This window comes from Apodemus sylvaticus, chromosome 9 (genome assembly GCF_947179515.1).
Source record: "Apodemus sylvaticus chromosome 9, mApoSyl1.1, whole genome shotgun sequence".
NCBI classification, from domain to species: domain Eukaryota; kingdom Metazoa; phylum Chordata; class Mammalia; order Rodentia; family Muridae; genus Apodemus; species Apodemus sylvaticus.
The window spans coordinates 20,176,364-20,196,337 of record NC_067480.1 but is presented as its reverse complement, the minus strand read 5'-3'; the positions used below and the strand labels follow the sequence as shown (position 1 = coordinate 20,196,337).

The following is a 19,974-nucleotide window of genomic DNA, read 5'->3' as shown; positions in this document are numbered from 1 at the left end:
GCCCGTGCGGAAAGAGCCACTTATCTTTTGGGGCTAGTCGGGAGGACCACGATGGGGCTAGTTGGGAAAAGTGTGTGGATTTTAGTCAAAGTAGGATACTTTCCACTTTGCGACCTAGGGGCACTCAGGTTGAGCCAGCAAAACAAGGCGGAAGGACTGGGAAGGGAGGAGCACAACCCAGCAGGGTGGAGCTAGGTAGGAAGGACGCTGACACACATGCGCAGTCTCTCGCTCCACCCCTCTAATCCAGGCCTGCTGTGGTGCTGGGGTGGGAACCAGGGTGCGGGTGCGGACTCGGTTTTTGCACTCGGACAGAAGCTAGGGTGCGTAGTGGGCTGGCTGTAGTTCCTGGGTGGAGGGCGCTGGTGTCGGGGTCTGTGCCGTCCGGGCTGTGGCCTGTCAAGTGATTGCACAGGTCAGGTGCGAGCCGGGATTGCCGGCAAGGCGAGCCTCCTTGCAGCGCCTCTCACCTCCTACGTAGCTCCACTGGCAGTGTCGGCTGGAAATGCAAATAGTTGGTCCTTCTTGACGTCACAGCACGTGGCGCATGCGCTTGCTTTGCACAAGTAGTGTTGTGGTTTTCCATCTCAGGTAAGGCGGAAGCAGCCGCCCGAATAGAGCGAGCCTTCAGGTGGAAGGCGGCCTCTCCTGAATAGCTACTGGTGTGAGGTGTCTTACCCGGCCGGTTCCCTTCCTTCCCCTCCCCTCCTTTAAGCCATTTTTGATTACCCAAGTTTTAGAAAACGTGTGGCAGAGTATTATGTAAAATGTAAAATTCGCCTTTCAGTTGTGTTTGGGTGCACAATTCCGGGATACCTTCCCTTTCCGTGCCTTGATACCTAAGTTTTGTTTGGAAGGAGAAGGGTTTGGAAAAGCAGTTGTTGTTTGCAAAAGTTAAAATACAATGCTCGGGAGAGCCAGCACCGCCCACAGGAATACACTCAGTGGAATTTTAGGATGAGACATTAAGAACCGAATCCTCCTAAGAATCCACTCCTCTGCATCCTGCAGCCCCAAGCCACCCTGTTCCTCCAGGCCAGTGACTGATTCTCAACATTCCTTAACGCTGGGGACCCTTTAATATAGTTCCTCATGTTGCCGTGAACCCTAACCATAAAACGTTTCAATGCTACTTCATAACTAATTTTGTTGTTCTTACGACAACAAAAGGCAAGGTAAATATCTGATGTGCAGGATATCTGACATGCAACCACGAGGGGTCGCGACCCCTATAGCTGAGAACCACCGCTATAGGCGCCTGCGTATAGGTGACACCAGATGTGGAGAGGCTATTGTGGGACTTCCTCACTGCTTTATTGATGAATCGCAAATTCTTTTTCTTTTCTTGCTTTCCTTTTTCTTTTTCTTTTCTTTTCTTTTCTTTTCTTTTCTTTTCTTTTCTTTTCTTTTCTTTTCTTTTCTTTCTTTCTTTCTTTCTTTCTTTCTTTTTTTTTTTTTTTTTTGATTTTTTTCGAGACAGGATTTCTTTGTCCTGGCTGTCCTGGAACTCACTCTGTAGACCAGGCTGGCCTGGAATTCAGAAATCCACCTGCCTCTGCCTCCCAAATGCTGGGATTAAAGGCATGCGCCACCACCGCCCCGCTGATGAGTCGCAAATTCAATCCCCCCTCCCCCCCTTCTCTTTCAAGGACAGGAGTAATGATGCTCCATTTGGTGCCCAGATGGTCTGCAAGGCTCTTCTGGGCGTCTCCAGGATGGAGGAGGACCTACACCCAGGGAGCTTCTTCGAGGTTGAAGGGGCTGGGTTGCCCTCGGGGTCTGTCCAGCCCCTTGGCTTGCAGAGCATACTCCGCAGTCGCTGGCAGCCCCGAGGTGATGCTGACCCCTGAGCGATACCCGGTGGAACGGCTGCCGTTTTCTACCGTGTCTGAGGAGGACCTGGCTGCATTTGAATGCATCATCCCTGGCAGAGTGATCACAGATCCCGAGCAACTGCAGACTTGCAATGTGGACTGGCTGAAGACTGTCCGGGGTGAGTCAGGGCCTGGGCGGTGGAGTAAGAGATCAAAGTGCAGGAAAACAGCGCAGGCAGGCGACGGGGACAAGATTCCTTGTCCGTTTGCTTCGCTTGCCTTCGATGACGACACCACCAAGGTCTTCAGAGAATAAAGTCGGCAGATTAAAAAGCGAAGCACTCGGCTGAAGTGAGCGCTTGTGAACACGCAGCCTGCATCCGCTCAGCGTCTTAGCAGGCCCTCACCAAAGGCATCCCTCCCAGTTCTAGAAGCCTAGAGTCTGGAAGCAGGTGTGCTCTCTGCAGGCTCTAGGAGAGGGTCCTTCCTGCCACTATGAACTTCCGGTGACCCCAGGTGTTCCTGGTGACCTCCCTCCAGCTTCTGCTTCTGTCTTTATTGTTGCCTCCTCTTTTTTGTTTGTTTGTTGTTGTTTTTATTTTTATTTATTTATTTTTTTGAGACAGGGTTTCTCTCTGTACCCTTGGCTGTCCTGCGACTCTCTCTGTAGACCAGGCAGACCTCAAACTCACAGAGATCCACCTGCCTCTGCCTCCCGAGTGCTGGGATGAGTGTTTGCCACCACCACCAAAGGGCATCTTCTTGTGTCTTTTAAAAAAGGCTTTAGTTTGTGTGTGTGTGTGTGTGTGTGTGAGAGAGAGAGAGAGAGAGAGAGAGAGAGCGAGCATGAGAGCGTAAATGCTCTTGGAAGCCAGAAGAGGGTATTGGACCTCCTGGAGTTACGGTCACAGGTAGTTGTGAGTCATCTTATGTGGGTGCTGAGAATCAAACTGGGGTTCTCTGTAAAAGCAGCAAGTGCTCTTAATCCTTGAGCCATCTTTCCAGCTCCCTCTTCTGTCTTATAGAAAATCTCATCGGTGTATTTAGGCTCCACTTTAGGATGATCTTAATTTGAGTTTTATTTTAAAGGGATGTGTGTGCCTATGTGTGAACATGGATTTGTGCACTTGGCTGCAGTACACAGGGGAAGCCAGAAGGTGGCGTCGGATCCCCTGGAGCTTCCAAGCGTGGCTTCTGGGCTCAAGCTCTAGGCCCCAGCATTGCCCTTGCCATCTCCAGCCCTTATCTTGTCAAGAGCCTATCTCTGTGTTGGGCACAGAGGGGCAGGGCAGGGGGTCCTGCCCCTGTGGGCAGCCTTTCTCTGGCTTCTCTGGGGCCTTTCCAGCTAGGCTGTCCTCTTGGTTTGGCATTTCTCTGTACTGTCTTGGTGGTTTTTTGTTGTTGTTGTTGTTGTTTTGTTTGTTTTGTTTTTTGGATTTTAAAAAAATTATTTATTTATTTATTTATTTATTTATTTATTTATTTTTTAGAGACAGGGTTTCTCTGTGTAGCCTGGCTGTCCTGGAACTCACTCTGTTGACCAGGCTGGCCTCGAACTCAGAAATCCGCAAGCCTCTGCCTCCCAAGTGCTGGGATTACAGGTATGCACCACTACGCCCGGCCCCCTTGTTCCTTTTTTGTTGTTGTTGAGTTCATTAGCCACTAGCTCCTTGTTCTATCAGTCTCTCTTTGGAAGGGTTGACACCTATCGCAGGAGTGGACTCCGTGTGTTGTTACGCTGTCTGCTATGAGCGGGCCCTTTGCTGGGCGGCCGAGTGTCTGTGGGGAAACCCACTGCGGGCTTCATTTCCTGCTCACCTTCATCGGCAGTGCTCTGAGCTCATTCGTGCAGGGCAGCTGGACACCCTGAACACAGCCCACAGAGATTCCACCGGCGACCAGGGTCCCCGAAGTCAGGACAGCCAGCCTACTCAGAAAAGGTGTTCTTCTGATGAGAAGCAGGGTGTCTTTCAGAATCACAGAGATAACAGCTGTGTAGAGCTTGAGTCTTAGGGTGGCCTGGGGAGAGGACAGAGCTGCTTCAGAATGTTTCAGCGAAAGGAGATTCAGTTTGGGGGACAGGCGTCAGTGCGTAGAACACTGCAGGAAGGGAATCCTGTCTCTGCTGGGACCTAAGATAAGGTGGACAGGTAGATCTGTGAGTCAGTTTTCCAGCCACTGTACTAGTTGGTTAAAGAAGGAGAGTGTGGGGCTGGGCACTGGTGGCACACACCTTTCATCCCAACACTTGGGAGGCAGAGGCAGGTGGATTTCTGAGTTCAAGGCCAGCCTGGTCTACAAAGTGAGTTCCAGGACAGCCATGGCTACACAGAGAAACCCTGTCTCGGAAAAACAACAACAACAAAAAACCAACTAAAAAGGAGAGTTTGTGATAAAATCAACACATAGTTTGAGGGACACCAGGATGTTTCCAGGTCTCAAGGGTTTCTCGAGTCCACAGAGAAGCCCAACAGAGCTCATTGCCCGTTGATGCTGACCACCTTCTTTCCCACAAGGCCAGGTGGGGAGGGGCTATGGGCTTTACCAGTTACTGAAGTGATCCAGCCATTGCATATTTCCTAGGTAGGCCCAGGACCCTCTGACATCTCCCTCTTGTACTCCAGTGGCTGTGGGTCTGGTGACCATGCTGGCCCCCTCACTGAGGAAGAGCAGATGCCACAGAGGACTTTTTTTGGATAAGCTACAGAGGAGTGGAGGGTGGTCATGGGGAGAGGAAGGATTGTGACTGAGCCACTCCCCCCTCCCCCACATCAGCTGACAAGTCTGTTCTCTTGTCACAGGCTGTAGTAAGGTGTTGCTGAGACCCCAGACCTCAGAGGAAGTCTCCCAGATTCTTAGGTAAGAGGAGGCCTCCTACATTCTTAGGTAAGGAGATGTCTGCAGACAGGGCGCCTTACAACACCATGGGCTGAATTCACACCTACCCATTAGAAGTCAGCTGTCAAGGGCATCGCTTTCTCTGGATCCACATCTGTAAGAACACCAGCTGTAGGATGCTTCATGGGCATAGGCCAAGGGCTGGTGGGTTGGGCTCAGAACTCAGCATGTGGAGGGAGTGAGGGCGTGGAGGGAGTGGTGGAGGTATAGGTGGGGTGCTGACTCTTACACACACTAAGGAGGGCTCTGAAGGTTCTAGAATTAGGCCACATGCACCGCTTTCACAAGACCCCCAAGATGATGTCTGCCTCCCTTCCCCTGTGTACAGCTTTGGGATAGACTCTCTCTTAGACTTCCTCACGGGGTACTAGGGAAGAACCCCTGCCAAGGCTGTAGCAGAAAGGCCTAGAAAGGAGATCTGGCTTGGGAAACAAGTATCAGCTTAGTAGCTGATCTGGTTTGGGGATAGTTGTATGTATATGTATAGGAATGCTGGCTTGCTACCCCCCCACACTGTGTTTGCCCCAGGCACTGCTATAAGAGGAACTTGGCTGTGAACCCGCAGGGCGGGAACACGGGAATGGTGGGCGGAAGTGTCCCTGTCTTTGACGAAGTCATCCTGTCCACTGCCCTCATGAATCAGGTCATCAGCTTTCAGGATGTATCTGGTAAGCTTGTGTGTCTGTGTGCTCTGAACTCCTCTGTCCGTCCTACCTCCAGAGGAGATTGTCTTTTGTTGGTAACACAGAGACTGTGGTTAGGCTAGAAATGCATTCAGACATTTGTGTGTGCCCACGTGTGTGAGGTCCTGGCTGGGACGTGCCGCTGACCTTCCCGGCATCTATAGGGTTTCCAGGTCTGGAGGGCAGTGATAGGGGTGTTGGCGGTTATGGTGGCAGAAGCTGTGATTTCTGGGGCAAAAAAAGCTGACTTTTGGTAATATTACCTTTCTTAAATACTTGGTTATTCTGGGATCAGAAGCCAATGGCTTAGGCAATTAATACCTGCTGCTTAACAACAGGGAATTAGGTAAAGGGTTTATTGCTAGTGCTCCTTTCTCTGGCAAGGGAGCTCTTAACTCTGTTTGAACCAGGGAGAAAAAGGAAAGAAAAGATGTCCCTCACACAGACACATACACACCAGGTGAAATGGAAAATGGCCACACCCGTACATTTGGATAGATGGATGGATATGGATGGGTCAGAGTTCCCCAAGCCACCAACTTTATTTCTTTTCTCTGACCTTTTTATACCTTCTTAGACAAAAGTTCTTTAGAAAATTACCTCATAGATAAACTGTTACATAAAAGGGGAGTTACCAAAGGATGTGGATATTAAGTTTAAAGCAATGTTTTACTCTGTAAGCTCATTATAAGTTCAAGGCAACTGTTTTCACATGGCCTTGCTTATCCAGGTGCACACTGCAGCTTCATCCTTGGACCTGACCTAGAATGCGTGCTTTTCCTTGATCACAAATTTGTCCCAAGCCTGTTTCTCCTTTTAGTGTAATTATGAAAGCTCATTGTGTTCCTTATTACGCAGCCTTTACTTAACTATTACGAGGAGTGCACACATGCTATTCTTGATTACAACTTTATTACATCTTTCTAGCAGACAACTAAAACTATCTCTTGAAACTCTCTTCCTAAGATTATTTGAATCAAATCAGGAATTCTATAAATTCATGAATTCATTTAAACAGCATTAAGCTATGAGAGCTCATCTTTATGTTGATCTGCAGGAAGTGTCTGCTCAATAGGGTGGGCTAATGCCCAGGAGTCCTTAGGCTACGAAAGAGTGACAGGAAAGGCACATCAGCTGCAAGAAGCCATCCTGAGATGAAGCCATCCTAGATGATGCATCTTAGGCCATGCAAAAAGGGTGGGCCACCTCCTGGAAGGTCACCTCCCGACCTTAGGGTGGCTCCTGTCAGGGACAGGACTGACAGCTGTGTCAGGGACATCCTCGGTGTGCTGTATGTCACTAGGTGACTCACACGGTGGGCATATCACACAAGTCCCATCTGCGTGCAGTCCTTGCCATGACAGCTCTTCCTGGACATGTATGACCATACAGTGGAACCCGGGGAAGGGGTTTCAAAGCTTTTCTTCCGCACTGAGGCTGGATAGCTGTGTGGGGGACTGCTGTCTGCAGTTGTTAGCAACATTCACCACCCAAAAGTATCTAAACATTGTAACTCAGCAGCCCAGTGAGCCCCAAGCTAAGGCACTACTTTGTAACAGACCTTTCTTGTCTTCAGTCCTCTTAACTGTACAAGATGCTTCTCTTCTCCATTTTTGCCCTTCTCACTTTTCTTGTTTTAGAATGTAATTACAAAGGACTGAGTGTTTTTGTTTTGTCTAGACGGAAGAGATGGCCTCAGATGAGATCATTCCGTCTGGGAGGTTTTTAACTATGAGGGAGCTTGGGGGTTCTCAGCAGTGAGAGTTTTCACACCCTGAGAGCCAGAGGTTGGTGGTAACTCAGTTGCCCTTTGTAGGAATCCTGGTTTGCCAGGCGGGCTGTGTGCTGGAGGAGCTGAGCAGGTACTTGCAGGAGAGGGACTTCATCATGCCACTGGACTTGGGAGCGAAGGGCAGCTGCCACATCGGGGGCAATGTGGCGACAAATGCCGGTGGCCTGCGATTCCTGCGATACGGCTCTCTTCGAGGGACTGTCCTGGGCCTGGAAGTGGTGAGCTGGATTCTAAAGGGGTGCACAGCCTGCCCCGGGAACGTCCTAGCTCCGGTCTGAGGCTGCTGTCTTGGCAGTGGTATACAATGTGAGGTTATATTGTTGCGTGTATATCTATTCCAGATTAGGGACCCTATTGTAATGGTTTCTGGCTTTAGGAGCTTCAGGGATTCATGAAGTTCACATAGGAGCCACCAGGGGACACTTTTCTCACGCAGTGACACTCTACTTGTACCCGACTTTCAGTAATTGGAGAATGACGGAGGTTAGCTAATGCCAACTTGCTGTGGAGTTACACCCCTGCCAAGTCACCTCCAGGACCCTTGAGTCCCCATTCCTGAACCCTGTTTCTCATTGATGTGATAAAATGACTGACAGAAGTAGCTTGAGGGAAGTAGGATTTACTATGGTTCACTGAGAGGATACAGTCTGTCAAGTCTGCGGAAGGAGGTCCCAGGAGTGTGCGGGACCTGGTTACATTGTGTCAGGAAGCAGAAGAGATCAGTTCTGGCTCAGGTCGTTCTAGTCAAGCTGCCGCTTGTTGCTGTCCACGTTTAAGGTAGGGTTTTCCACTTCAGTTAACTATGTCTGGAAACACCCACCCAGACACCACAGGCCTAGGGCTTCCATGGTCCTCTCCCCAACCTCTCTCTCCCTTCCCCCTCCTCCTTTCCTCCCTCTCCTCCTGCGTGCGCATGGTGTGTGTGTATGTTCGCGTGCGAGTGTGGTGCTGAGTGTCTTTTATCTTTCATTCTTTACCTTGTTTTCTGAGATAAAGTCTGTTATGAACTTGTGCTCACTAATTGGCTAGCCTGGTTGGCTAGTGATCCTCCTCTCTCTGCCTCCCAAAGCTTGGATTATAGGCACAAGTAGATATGTCAGGCACACGCACACCCCTATTTGTTATTTGTTTAGTTACTGAGTCAGGGTTTCACTGTGTCACCCTGACTGCCCTGGAACTCTGATATGCCAAACTACCTGTGGCTATCAAACAATCCTAGTATTTCTGAGTTAACATCTTTCAAAATCTATATTTCATCTCCACTACCCCAGACCTAACTGGGGAGGCTTTGCTGGATCCTTACATGCCAGCGGGCCTTTAAGTTTTATCTTTCTGCTTCCCTGCCATGGCGATTCGATTCTCCTCCTCTTCCCTCTCCCTCAGTCCCTTGCTTGCACAGTCTAAAAGTGCTGCCCCATCTCCCCGCCCGCCATCATCGGCTGTACGGCAATTCTTTATTACCAATCGAAGCCAGCTGGGAGCAGGGACCCTCAGGTCTGGAAGTGTGGCTTTTGAGAGCCCAGAGAAGACAGAGCATTAGAACCAATTCCAAACGGAAATTCTCCTGCTTCAGTCTCCTGAGTGCTGGGATTGAAGACTTATGTCACATGCATTTATTTCATGTGTGTGCACATACCGAGGCACATATGTGAAGGTCAGAGGACAGATTGCGGGCATTGGTTCTGCCACGTGGATTGCAGGGATTGAACTGCTTTCCCAGGCTTGGTGGCAGGCGCCCTTACCCGTGCACGGAGCCATCTCACGAGCCCTAGCCCCGGCTTTTTACATGGGAGCTAGAAATTGGGACTCAAGTCCTCTGCTTGTGCAGCAGGTTTTACCCACTGAGCCATCGTCCCCGCCCCTGTTTTTCCATTGGTAAAGTCAATAATGAAGGCTAACTCACTTTATCACATCTACTGCTGGGTTCTAATGGCAGAGCCTCTGTCCTATTTACAGGTAATCAGGGCAAATATTAAAAAAAAAACATGCCTTATCCAACAGGTCCCAGTGGTTCTGTTTTCTTGTTGGTTATCTATTATTATTATTTTTAATTATTATATTTACTATCATGGAAATTCAGTACACCTCTGACTTGAAGTATTAGCCAACAAAGCCTCAGGTAGAATTGCAATATGGGAACCAGCAATGCCTTTATGACTGAGGGCCACAGAGGTGGGGGAACCTGAAGGCAGGGCTGATCTCTGCTATGCAGTCCTCCCAGCTGTGCTCCCCCCATCTCCAGCTGTGTTCCTTGTTCCCCTCTCGTGGGCTCCTGCCCCTAAGCTGAGTGTTAGCTACTCCCAGCTCTACAGATGCTTTGCTTCTCCCAGATCCGTTCCCAGCCCTTTGCAGCCGTGCTTATGGCTCTCCCGGTCTGTGCTCCCCGCTCTTCCCAGCGGTGCTCCTCACTTGTACCTGCTCCCTGCCCTCCGCAGGTGTGCACTCGGCCTTGAGTGGGGTTTCCGCCAGCCGCCAGACAGCGAACTTCTTGGCTTAAGATTCGGTCGGGGATGTTCTAGCTGGGGAGAAAAGTCAGAAACGTCCACTTTAATTAATCAGCTCCGGAGTCCATTCCTTCCCAGGCTTTATCCTGAATCAAATGGGGTGGGATGGGCAGGGTGGGTGAGCTTTATGGCTGGCTACTTTTGGGGGTGGATATTTGGAGTTGGGTCAGCATTTCCAGGGAAAGAAAGGGTGGCCAGTGAAGAAAGGTCCGACTCTTCGTTCTTGCCAGGTACTCGCTGACGGGACCATCCTGAACTGCCTGACCTCTCTGAGGAAGGACAACACAGGCTATGACCTGAAGCAGATGTTCATTGGCTCAGAGGGCACCCTGGGAGTCATCACGGCTGTGTCCATCGTGTGCCCACCCAGGCCCAAGGCTGTAAATGTGGCTTTCCTTGGTAGGCCTCAACTTGCTTCTGAGCCAGCTGGCAGAGAGTGGGCAGAGCTGCTCTGGACATGTTGGCGTGAGGGCGGGATGAGAGGAGCCCAGTGCTCCTCGCCTCTCTGCTTCCTCTCTGGAGGAGATCTGGGTCCTGGTGCTCCAGGTGTCCAGAGTGAAGCCTGAACCGGAAGTGACGATTGTTTCTGGTCAGAACACCCTTCGCTCTCACAAAATTGAGATTTTCTTCTCTGTCCCACCACACATGGGTTTTAAAAGTATGTCGTGTGATCCTGAGAGAGGCAGAGGCATAGTGGTAATTGCTCTAGGGTAGTGGGTCTCTCTCTTTCTCTGTCTCTGTCTCTATCTCTCTCTCTGTCTCCCTCTTCATGTTCCTCTCTTCCTCTCTCTCTCCCTCCCCCCACCCCCACCCCCCACCCCCCCCCCCGCCCCACAGTTGGCTGTGACCTCTCCACACACAGGGCCCTCACACCCTTCAGTCTTCCTTTTCTCTGCAGCTGACGTGGCGCCAGCTTCTGTCTATGGCCTGCCCATTCTGCCTGTGACTCGTCTTTTTCTCTTACCTTCTTTTGGATTGTTATCTGCCCTTCTGTCCGGAGCTGACCCACTCAGTTAAACGGAGTGAGTTCCGGAGGGAACTGGGCTTGACTCACCAAATCTCAGCTACAGGAGTCAGCTGTAGGTCTGACGCTCTCTTCCCAGTTACTGGTTCCTATTGTGTCCCTTTATTTATTTTAATTTGTGTGAATGTGTAGGTATACATTTATGTGTGTGCTTGTGACAGTCAGAGGCCAACCTTGGCTATTGTCCCACCTTGTTGTTTGAGACAGGGCTTTTTATTGTCCTGGTAATCATTGATTAGACTCATTTCCTCAGTGCACGAATTCAGGATGTGCACACCGAGCCTTTTATTTGTATGTAGTTTTACCTGTCTGTATGTCTGTACACCATGTGTATGCAGTGCCCGTGGGGCCTAGAGGGAGTCCGATTTCCTGGAACTATGGTTACAGGTCGTTGTGAGCCACCATGTGGATGCTGGGAAGGAACCCAGGAACAGCCAGTGTGTTTAACCTCTGAGCCATCCCTCCAGCCCCCACACTTGGCTTTTCAAGTGGGTGCTGAGGACCACACAGGTCCTTATGCTTGGACAGAAAGCACATTAAAAAGACATCCATTGGGGCTGGAGATAGGGCTCGGCGGTTAAGAGTACTGACTGTTCTTCCAGAGGCCCTGAGTTCAAATCCCAGCAACCACATGGTGGCTCATAACCATCTGTAATGAGATCTGATGCCCTCTTCTGAAGTGTCTGAAGACAGCTACAGTGCACTCATATAAATAACAAATAAATAAATCTTAAAAAAAAAAAAAGACATCCATTTCCTCAGCCCCAGGTACTCTGTCTTAAAAGTCTCCGTCACAGGATTATTTATGGGCCATTTCTTTACCTCTTCATCTGTCTGTACCAGACATGTCTCAGTCTCTGGATCCCTTATAAATGCAACCAGGAGCACTTCTTATAACCGAGGACCTGGTTTCTCATAGTGTCGTGTCTGAGTGTTCTGGGCTACCTTGGGTTGTACACAGAGCCTTATTTTGAATGATTTGTTTGGTTCCTAGAATCCTAGGGTAAGGGTGGTTTCCTCTTGGAGGTGGTTGTGTTGCTGTTGCTAGGTAGTCCTGGATCCTTTAAAGTCAGGAATGTCATTTCCTACCACAGGGTTTCTGGGATCCTACCTCTGGATCCATTCACTCGGTTTCTTTTCTGCCTCTGTACTTGAGGGGGCAGCTACCCCGAGTTCCCGAGCCCTGTAGCACCGTCGGGATCTCAGATGTCCATAGATGAGTGCTTGATGAATTTCTGAGATCAAGTTAGACCTTACTGCAGACGGGAGGAAGGCATGACCCATTTCTGACAGCTCTTGGTCTGCCCCCTACCATTGGTTCCTTTCGGCATTCTGAGGGCCCCGTAGCAGCTCTTAGGCACAGTTTCAGATCTAGAGACCTTGAGATGCACTTGTGGGCTGACCTGTGGAGTGTTCCCTGGAGCACCAAGCCATTCATCGTCACACCACTTGTCCGTGTGAGTTGGGTTGAGGTTGCTGCTGAGAAGAGGGGCTGGGGTGAGGCCCTGGGTTCCGATGTCCTTCACCCTGAGGTGCCTGATGCCCTGTGTCCCATTGCAGGCTGCCCTGGGTTTACTGAGGTTCTGCAGACATTCCGCACCTGCAAGGGAATGCTGGGCGAAATCCTGTCTGCGTTTGAGTTTATGGATGCCGAATGCATGCAGTTGGTTGGACAGCACGTTCGCCTGACCAACCCAGTACGAGGTACCTACCCCCGTGCAGCTCGGCTACGCTGCCTGGCTGCTTCACCACTTGGGACGTGTTGGTCGACTCCGAGGTTCAGGCAGTGGACTATCTCAGGAGGATGGGTGATCAGGGGGCACTGTGCCGCCGCGGGCCATTGTGTACAGGAAAGCTTTCACTTGTATTCAGCCTGTAGTAGGATGAATTTGTACCATTGTTCTGGAAGAAGCCTTAATGTTGTGTTAAGGGGTGGGACAGTGCCCCTCGGTAAGTTAGTAATGCACCTTTAACTTCCCCCCCCCCCCCCCCCAGACAGGGTTTCTCTGTGTAGCCCTGGCTGTCCTGGAACTTACTCTGTAGACCAGGCTGACCTTGAACTCAGAAATCCACCTGCCTCTGCCTCCCAGAGTGATGGGATTACAGGCGTGTGCCACCACTGCCTGGCGCACCTTTAACTTTTTTGAATATTTAAACAGTTAAGTTCTTGTGATAGAAAGTGCAGCCTTTAGCATGTAGTAGCCATGTCTGAGATGATCAGAACCCGGGGGTTCTGGCTTCTGTAAGAAGAGACAAGCCAGCTCTTGGAGCCCACAGGTGCCTTGCTGTGCTAGCCTTTCCCGCATCAGGCTGTTGGGAGGTATGGAACTGGACCCAGCCGTGAAGCAAAGTGAGCAGGGTGGGGCTTCCTGCAGAGGGGTCACCTTTGGTCTAGTTCTCTGTCAGCAGACAACTTGTATTTAACCCATGTGAGGTTTCGCGTGCCTGAATGCTTCCTGTTCTGTAGGTCACCCCGAGCACTCGGCAAGAGCTGTCTTTGCCGTGTGACCGGGAAGGAAAGTGGTTCTAACTCTGGACGATGGCAGGTGGGTCTGGGGCTCACGCTGCATCTCCTGCTCCCTTTCAGAGAGTCCGTTCTATGTCCTGGTTGAGACCTCAGGCTCCAGTGCAGGACATGATGCCGAGAAGCTGACCAGTGTCCTGGAGCAGGTGCTGAACTCTGGCCTGGTGACAGATGGCACTATGGCCACTGACCAGAGGAAAGTCCAGGTGATGTAACCCCGCCTTCCTCTTCCTTCCCTCCTGTCCTCATAGCTGCCCTGCAGCGATGGGGTGTCTGGCCAATACCTCTCTGGCTCCATTGTACAGATAGAAAACCTCTTTGGAATGAAAAATGTATTCTTGGTATCTAGATAGTTTTCACTAACACAGAGAAAATTACCCCCACACATCTGCCCTCCCCCAGGCTGCCTGGTGAATAGATCTGTGTGGCTGATTATGTGCTGGCTATGAGTTGGCTGCAGCTCTCCACAGACTTGTCCAGGGGACAAGTCCAGGGGAAGAGGGTGTCTGAGGAACAGTCTTGACTGTGTTGCAGAGAAGCCATCTGGGTTCCTGTGGGACAAGGGAACAGGAGGCATTTCTGTTTGGGAGCTGTTTTTCACCTCAAGTGGGAGTTTTATTTTCTTGGTGTGTGGCCCTGATCCGGCTGTCTGCAGTATGATAAGCTGCCAGCAGAGGGCAGAGAGACTGCAGGGAGCTGCCAAGGTTGGTCCTTGGAGAGAAAAAAAAAAAAAGGAAGGAGCCTGTGGAGTGTGAAAAACATTGATTCCTTGAGCTATGATCTCCGAAGTCAACCTGTCATATGTTCTGTTCAGTTTATTAAATCATTTTAGGGTTGTTTTGTTAATTGGTTGTCTTTTAGGGTTTGTTGTTCTTGTTGTTTTTGTTTGGTCAATTGGGTTGTTTTGTTTTTGTTTTTTCCAAGACAAGGTTTCTCTGTGTAGTCCTAGCTGTCCTGGAACTCACTGTGTAGACCATGCTGGCTCAAACTTGGAGATCCGCCTGCCTCTGTTGAGTGCTGGGGTTAAAGGTGTACCTCTCCCATCCCTCAAGCCCCCAGCCTGGCCAGATTTTTTTCTGAGATACGTTCATATCTAGCCTCAGCTGGCCTTGAACTTACTGTATAGTTCAGGGTGTCCTTGAACTTCTGATCTCCATCCTGTACTCCATGTGTGCTTAGATGTGCTCACATGCCTGGCTCATGTGGTGCTGGTGATCCTAAGTGACAACTCTGCCAACTGAGCTCCGTGACAGCCCCACAGTGTATGCCCACTGAAGTGTTACCTGTAACTATTGCAACCATTACTTCATGCTGAAGTTGCTCAGGGGAATGTGGCAGCCCTTGTAGCCGGTTGATTCTTTGTTTTTTTCCTCCAAAGCCCTGAGTTTTCACTTTCTTTTAAATGTGTGTGTGTGTGTGTGTGTGTGTGTGTGTGTGTTTGTGGTGTTTGGGGGTTTATGCTGCAGTTTGGGGGTTTATGTGTTGAGGCCAGGACAACTTTGAGAGTTGGTTCTCTTCTTTCACTCTAGACATTGAGTAGGGTTGGTCAGGTTTGCCACAGCACAGCTTTAACTGAACTGGCCCAGCCATGGTTTGTCTGGCGTGTCTTAGGAAGTTATGCCTTGTGCGGATCTAAAGACATCCTGAGCGTCTTGCGTTTGAGGAGGTTATTATACATGACTTTCCCAGGAAGATGTAAAGACGTGTTTACTCCAGATGAGGAGAAAAAGACCAAAGAAAGAGTCAAGTCTGGCTTGGCAAGATAATTCATTAGGATTACTTATAGGAACATTCTGACTCTCAGGGAAGCAAACGCCTCAGAAGGTCCGAACCTCTTGCCTATTAATCATCTATCTATGCAAATGAAGCAGCTATCTATGCAAATGAGTTTGAAGTACAATTTAGTGTTAAGGCATTGAGTGGTCCTTAGCTAAGACAAAATTAGAAACAAACAAGAGTCTGGGAACATTAAGTTTTTTTTTTTTTGATTTATTCATTTTTATTTTACATGTGATCTATGTATATATGTGTGTGTATATACACACACACACACACATATATATATATATATATACACACATATACATACATACAGATGCATGCATGCATGCATACATACATTATACATTGTAGGTGTATGCACTGCATCACACCCTGTGCCCGTAGAGGCCAAACAGAAGAGGCTGCTGGATGCCCTGGAACCTACAGGGCCACAGTGCGGTTGGACAGAGCCTGGGCTCTGCAAGAGCAGTAGTTTCTCTTAACCACTGAATCATCTCTCTAGCCTTGAGTTTGCTTTCCTGAAAGATTCTGTCGTTCCTCATTGTGACACTGTTAGACATAGATATTGTATCTTACTTATATCTGCCTCCCCACTACAACCTTCAGTCCTCCCTCCCTCCCTCTTTCCCTCTGTCTCTCTTTCCCTTCCTCTTTCCCTTCATCCCTCCCTCCCTTCTCTTTCCCTCCCTCCCTCTTTCCCTTTTTCCCTCCCTCCTTCCCTCCCTCCCTCTCTCCCTCCCTCTTTCCCTTTTTCCCTCTTTCCCTTTTTCCCTCCCTCTTTACCTTTTTCCCTCTCTCCCTCCCTCGTTCCCTTTTCCCCTCCTTCCTTCCCTCCCTCCTTCCCTCCCTCCTTCCCTCTTTCCCTTTTTCCCTCCTTCCCTCCCTCCCTCCCTTCCTCCTTCCCTCCCTCCTTCTCTCCCTCCTCCCGCTTTCCCTTTCCCCTCCTTCCCTCCCTCCCTCCCTCTTTCCCTTTTCCCTCCCTCCCTCTCTCCCTCCTTCCTTCCCTCCTTCCCTTTTTCCCTCCTTCCCTCCCTCCCTCCCTCCCTCCTTCACTCCCCCCTTCCCTCCTTCCCTCCTTCCTTCCCTCCTTCCCTTTTTCCCTCCTTCCCTCCCTCCCTCCCTCCCTCCCTCCCTTCCTCCTTCCCTCTCTCCCTCCCTTCCTTCTCTTTCCCTCCCTCCTTCTCTCCCTCTTCCCTCTTTCCCTCTTTCCCTCCCTCCCTCCCTCTCTCCCTCCCTCCCTCCCTCTTTCCCTCCTTCCCTCCCTCCCTCCCTCTTTCTCTCCTTCCCTCCTCCCTCCTTCCCTCCCTCCTTCCCTCCTTCCCTCCCTCCTTCCCTCCCTCTTCCCCTCCCTCCTTCCCTCCCTTCCTCCTTCCCTCCCTCCCTCTTTCCCTCCTTCCCTCCCTCCCTCCTTCCCTCCTTCCCTCCCTCCTTCCCTCCTTCCCTCCTTCCCTCCTTCCCTCCCTCCTTCCCTCCTTCCCTCCCTCCTTCCCTCCTTCCCTCCCTTCCTCCCTCCTTCCCTCCCTTCCTCCCTCCTTCCCTCCCTCCCTTCCTCCCTCCCTCCCTTCTTCCCATGGGTCCCTTCCTTGACCCAGAACGGTCCCCTTCTGCGTTCATGCCACATGTATATATGTATACACACAGTTAAATATAGACTCTACCTTCGAGAGAAAATGGGATCCTTTTTTGCTTGTTTTTTTGAGACAGGGTTTCTTTGTGTATCCCTTACTATCCTGGAACTCCCTCTGTAAACCAGGCTGGCCTTGAACTCAGAGAGATCTGCCTGCCTCTGCCTCCCGAGTGCTGGGATTGAAGGGGTGCATTACCACCAGCCACCACTGTCCGGCAGTGGTTTGTCTTCTCAGAGTCTCTGTCCCAGCATTGTCAAATTGTCCCTCCGACAGCCCGGTTGGCCTTTGTACTTCCAGACCCTTGCCCACCTCTGTGGAGACCTAGAGTAAGGCAGCACTGTTTCAGTGACCCCGGCCCAGGAACCCTATTGTGCTGTGCTCTGACCGTGTGCGTCACTATCACAGATGCTGTGGGCCTTGAGGGAGAGGATCACAGAGGCGCTCAGTCGTGACGGCTACGTGTTCAAGTATGACTTATCCCTCCCTGTGGAGCGGCTCTACGACCTCGTGACGGACCTCCGCACCCGCCTTGGCTCTCGTGCCAAGCACGTGGTGGGATATGGGCACTTGGGTGAGCACGCACGTCAGCCTGCCCCTGTTGAGCGGCACTGCTCCGCTGTCGTGAACCGAATTAATTGAAACACATGAAAGATAGCCTCAGAGGCATTAAAACACATTGGCGTCACATTAGAGAGAGAAAGCTTAACTTGCCCTTGAATTAATTCAACCAAGGACAAGCTAAAGTTGGAATTCTTGTGTCTGTTTTATGTCTGTCTATGTCTTCCTGGTATCTTTGATTTTGCTATTTAGCTGTCTGTCCCTAACAAAGAACTTTAATTTATATTTATATTTACTGGACAGCCCAGGAGAGGCCACATGAGGAAGGAATGAGGGATAATTTACAGAAATCTTTAACAGAATTTCACAAGCGATTGGATTATTTACACCAGCTTACCCCGGCTGGCCCCAACCCACTTCGTTCATAGGCAGATGGAACTGTAAATATCCACTTCCAAGTTATGTCGATTCCAGCATTTATAGCAGACATTTGTTGTTCAGGGTCGTCTTTCAACCTGTTTGCTGTCTTTAGCAAATGATTACCGACATGCACACACAGACACGTATTGCCCTCTGGGTCAGGGGCATGGAAGAGTAACAAGATCGTACCTATGCATTAACTTAGGCTGTAAAAGCTGATTACACGGGGAAAGTCTAAGACAAGGAAGGTTGGTTGTTTTCTTAAAGATGGGTTGAACAATTAGACGAGTACAATAGCAGGATATCAGGTCGGTTATTTCATCTTAGCTTAGCTGTGAGGTCCAGCAAAAGGTTTTTTTTTTTTGTATTTTCTTAAAACTGTGTCTCTATAGTGACCTCCGTTGCTGAGCTCGCCAGTTGAGTTCTGTGGCTGAGACAGAGTCATTGGACTCTAGTCCTGGCTGGTCTGGAATCCACTCTGTAGACCAGACTGGCCTCAGACTCATGGAGATCCTCCTGCCTCTGCCTCCTGAGTGCTGGGATTAACAACACGCAGCGCTGCACTCTACCTTTTCAAGTATTGTTTGAAAAGTCTTGCTGTGCAGGGTCGGGTCTCCCAAGCCTGTGTCTTTAGACCTTAGGGTTCCAAGGGGAGTCCCCAGTCACTTTGAGGAGGATTGAAAAGTGGCTCATGTGCCCAAATCACTGTAAGGTGGGGCCCAGCGGCTGCCATCTGTAGACTTAGAGGGTTGAAGGAATGGCGGGGTGCAGTCACCTGGTTGGGGGTTGGGGAGTGACATCTGAGGAGGACTGTTTGGGCAGATTTCTGGGTGTGTGCTCAGCCTAACTGTTCCCTTGTTCCCCAGGGGATGGCAACCTTCACCTGAACGTGACAGCAGAGGCCTTTAGCCAGGAGTTGCTTGGTGCTTTGGAGCCTTATGTGTATGCCTGGACGGCAGAGCAGCAGGGCAGTGTCAGTGCTGAGCACGGCCTGGGCTTCAAGAAGAAGAATGTACTCGGCTATAGCAAGCCACCTGTGGCTGTGAAGCTTATGCAACAGCTCAAGGCCATGCTGGACCCCAAAGGCATCCTGAACCCCTATAAGACTCTACCTGCTCAGGCCTAACTGGAGCTTTTTCAGCTTGATGCTAGGACCTTGGGCATGCAGGGTTGGTGGGCCTGGAGGCCTCCCTCCCTGCTGATGGCGACCGCAGCAGACCAGGTCACTGACGTGCACTGGCTAGCCAGCTCTGAGCACCCTCTGGGCAAGGCTGCCTTTCTGTGGGGGGTGAACCGAGCAGATAGAGCTGCCTGGTCTCCTACCAGCTCATTGAGGACAGAGTAAGTGGGCGGGCAATTGCCCCGTTCCCAAACAGGCCAGATCTCCCTGGCGCTGTGGTGGCCCGTGGAGACCTGCTTTGTTGCATCTCTGTAGTGTGTAATTGTAAAAACACGCTACTTGCCTGGTGCTGCATGCGGCCACCACCCCGCTCACTCAGCTCCTCCTACAGCCAGCTGGCCATTTCTCCCAGGAGCTCCCCCGCCCCTCACAGCTGGCTTTACCTAGCGGCTGCAAACCACCACCCCAGCAGACAGAAATCACTAGACAGTTTTATTATTTTAAAACCAGACAGATAACTTAATGGCCAGGTGGAGAATTTCCTGCCCTAATCTTATCAATTCTGATAAGAATTCTGATAAGAATTTTTCTTTCTTTGTGTCCCTTCTCTTCCTCCTGGGACCTGAAACTTACATCTTTTTTCCTTCACCCAACATTAGCTTCCACCTCCTTTATTGACACAATCAAGAACCAGTTAGGGAATCGTTACCTCTTCCTACACGTCTCTGGGAAGAGTGTCATGTGGTCTCTTGGGTGGATCTTACTGGATGGTGTACCATGTGGCGCGTACCCAGGGACAGCTGCACCTGAGGTGCCCAGCCCCAGATGAGTTGCCACAATGGCCCAGAATGCCAGCTCATTCCCAGGGGGCTGAGTGGAATTTGCTGTCATATCTATCAGGCTTTGGATCGGTAACTGTGGTCCCACCCGTCCAGGCTATTCCCTTGGTTTGAGACAGGGTCTCTCTACATAGCCCTGGCTGTTCTGGAACTTACGGTGTAGACCAGATTGACCTTTAACTCGCAGATGGTGATGCCGCCGTGCCTCTGCCTCCTCTTCTGCCCCCCCCCCCCAGCGATGGGATTAAAGGCACGTGCTACTGCACCCAGCTTACCTTGTTCCTGAAGATCTGTCTGGTTGGTAAGCAGGTGTGGAAGGCTGTGATTGCCTGCAGAGCCTGACCGTTCTGGATACGGGACAGTCCCCCAACTGAATCGATAGGGACAA

The 19,974-nt window shown here is 50.5% G+C and overlaps 1 protein-coding gene across 3 annotated transcripts; it reads left to right on the top strand.

The window, feature by feature from the left end:
* Positions 1–234: 234 nt before the first annotated feature.
* On the top strand, positions 235–19,333 carry D2hgdh (D-2-hydroxyglutarate dehydrogenase). Of its 3 annotated transcripts, none has more exons than XM_052192822.1 (10): positions 235–323; positions 1,655–1,993; positions 4,616–4,673; positions 5,241–5,380; positions 7,212–7,405; positions 9,922–10,090; positions 12,276–12,419; positions 13,303–13,445; positions 17,055–17,220; positions 18,494–19,333. In XM_052192822.1, exons 2-10 carry the CDS (start codon positions 1,660–1,662, stop codon positions 18,751–18,753), a joined length of 1,608 nt encoding a protein of 535 aa, XP_052048782.1. In that variant the 5' UTR covers positions 235–323; positions 1,655–1,659; the 3' UTR covers positions 18,754–19,333. The 3 variants fall into 3 exon arrangements, with proteins under 3 accessions (XP_052048782.1, XP_052048781.1, XP_052048780.1); XM_052192821.1 differs by having other exon boundaries at positions 1,650–1,993; XM_052192820.1 differs by lacking the exon at positions 235–323 and adding an exon at positions 359–591 and having other exon boundaries at positions 1,650–1,993.
* The last annotated feature ends 641 nt before the right edge of the window (positions 19,334–19,974 follow it).

Excerpts from the sequence above, each read along its gene's own strand:
- D2hgdh (XM_052192820.1), top strand. The coding sequence starts at position 548 with ATGCGCTTGCTTTGCACAAGTAGTGTTGTGGTTTTCCATCTCAG. Across the intron at positions 10,091-12,275 it reads TGTAAATGTGGCTTTCCTTG|GCTGCCCTGGGTTTACTGAG; the intron begins GTAGGCCTCAAC and ends GTCCCATTGCAG. Across the intron at positions 12,420-13,302 it reads CCTGACCAACCCAGTACGAG|AGAGTCCGTTCTATGTCCTG; the intron begins GTACCTACCCCC and ends GCTCCCTTTCAG.